This window comes from Durio zibethinus, chromosome 27 (genome assembly GCF_047325235.1).
Source record: "Durio zibethinus cultivar Kanyao isolate XHJ-2024 chromosome 27, ASM4732523v1, whole genome shotgun sequence".
In the NCBI taxonomy this organism is placed as follows: Eukaryota; Viridiplantae; Streptophyta; class Magnoliopsida; order Malvales; family Malvaceae; genus Durio; species Durio zibethinus.
Window position 1 is genome coordinate 10998423 of NC_143188.1, and position 2066 is coordinate 11000488.

Consider the following 2066-nt stretch of genomic DNA (forward strand, 5'->3'; position numbering starts at 1 on the left):
ATTTGTTAGAATAATTTGATTAAACTAGATCATTCATTATTTTTATGTATTATTTTATTTCAATTTATGATTATTAAAACCCAAATTTTAGACTCATTTTAGATTCATGATCTTTTAAAAGTGTTTCAAAATTTTTAATTTTATCAATCACAATTAAAACTTCAATGAAATATATCATGTTAGTGTCACATAAAAATTCACATGATATAAGATTTAATTTAAAAATCAAACGTATTTTATAATTTTTTTTTTGTGAATGTTTCATATGATATAAGATTTAATTAAAAAATCAAACGTATGCTCTTACTTTTTTTTTTTTTTATGTGGATGTGAGGATATCCGTATGATATTAAAATGATAAATTTGATTATATTTTAAAAATGGTTAACGGAATGGATAAATTTAAAATATTTTTAAAAAATTATAAATCAATTTTTTTTACTTGAACAATTTTATAATTTAGATTAATGCTAGTATTATTTTGGAGATTTCAAAGTTGAATCTCAAAGCGTAGAGAATGAAATTTACAAGTGAAAAATGGAGAAGAGAGAGATTGGTTCGAAACCAAACCTTAATGTTTTTCTAAAAGCTTCTGTGGTTACTAGATCACAAAAACGAAATGTTTTTATTTTAATATTAATTATTAATAAAAGCACAAAAAAAGAAGAAGAAGAAACTAGCCGTAAAACCCTTTTTATGTGAAGAGAAATTCAATTCAACTTGGATTGAATGAGAAATTGCTACATATATCACGCTTTTAATTATTCTGCTAAAGCTAAAGCTAGGAATTGATGCTAAGCATAACCAATAGGAAACTTGTAGTTTAGATGGATCTATTTGAGCCACATTGCTCCACCTCATCATCGTTGCCATCATGATTATCATCCGAAACACCAACGGCTGAACCGAATTCAACGTTAACATCCAGGAAATAGAGCATAAAAACAAGGACAAAGCAGCTTAAAATCATGGGAATTGGTCCAAAGACCCACAAGAAAAGAGGCAAAGAGAAGTAGAAGCCACGAAGTCCTAAAGACCAGAAATAGCTGCCTCTATTGACAGTCATGGCCACATACTCAGCCGTGAGATTGCGGTGGCGCTGATTGGAATACATCTTTTTGAAAGGTATGTTGATGAGGATGCTGGCATGGCTGTAGTACCTAATTGACTGCACATTGAGCAAGAACACCACCATGAAGCAAACCAATATTGAAAAATACTTGATTGAAAAAGCTTGTTTGCTTCTGTCTCCGAAGTCAAACCAGGCGGATTTCTCATCACCACCACTCGTCATCAAGAGTGCAATGAGAGAGCTCAACATGATTGCCGTCGAAGCCAATACCGTCGAAGCCATGATGTTGTTTCTTAATGTTTGCACCGCAAGAACTCCATTCTTCCCCACATCCTGCCATGGAAAAATAAAATCACTGAACTTAAATTTTAAGATGAGCATCCAACTTAAAAACAAAAGGATTGAGAAGAACCTCCATCATGGAATGAACCCAGAAACGGCGACTAATGGCATTGACACCAACTATAGTGCTGTTGGGGCGTTTAATGATTCGATGGAGAAGCCAAATATGGTATGCTACCATTGTTAGGATCCCTATTGGAACCAATATGCAATCAAGATATTTAATCTCCATTGACTTTTTTTTCCCAAACTAAGAAATTAAGAAAGATGATTATTGGTGAACTGAAGGAGATCACTTTTTTTGCCTTTGGATTTCACTTCTTATTTGCTGTCTGATTTTTCAGGCTAAAGAATAAGAATCCAAGTATATATAGTACACAAGAACAAATCTTATAAATATTTGTACACTAAGTGGAAGAAACATATTCGTTGAAGAATACCGTCTTCAAGTGAAGTTGGATGTCCATCTTACAAAGTTTTAGATATTTCTAAAAAAATAATGTTCCTTTCCCTAAAATATATATATTTATATATATTTATGAAACAATATATATATGCACACAAATATTGGCAATAGAGATTCACTCATTCTTATAACTACAAATAATAATAATAATAATAATATAATAATAATAATAATAATATTACAACT

General features: G+C 30.7%; 1 protein-coding gene across 1 annotated transcript; it reads right to left on the bottom strand.

Moving 5' to 3' along the window:
* Window positions 1-543: 543 nt before the first annotated feature.
* LOC111280079 (uncharacterized) lies at window positions 544-1758 on the bottom strand. The gene is made up of 2 exons (XM_022867232.2): window positions 1485-1758; window positions 544-1405 (listed from the first exon to the last, which is right to left on the bottom strand). Exons 1-2 carry the CDS (start codon window positions 1644-1646, stop codon window positions 824-826), a joined length of 744 nt encoding a protein of 247 aa, XP_022722967.2. The 5' UTR covers window positions 1647-1758; the 3' UTR covers window positions 544-823.
* Between the last annotated feature and the right edge of the window lie 308 nt (window positions 1759-2066).

What these genes read in the sequence shown, in the direction of transcription:
- LOC111280079 (XM_022867232.2), bottom strand. Translation starts at nt 1,646, where the DNA reads ATGGAGATTAAATATCTTGATTGCATATTGGTTCCAATAGGGATCCTA. An exon ending in GGGTTCATTCCATGATGGAG is followed by an intron (nt 1,406 to 1,484) that starts GTTCTTCTCAAT and finishes TTTCCATGGCAG; the next exon opens with GATGTGGGGAAGAATGGAGT.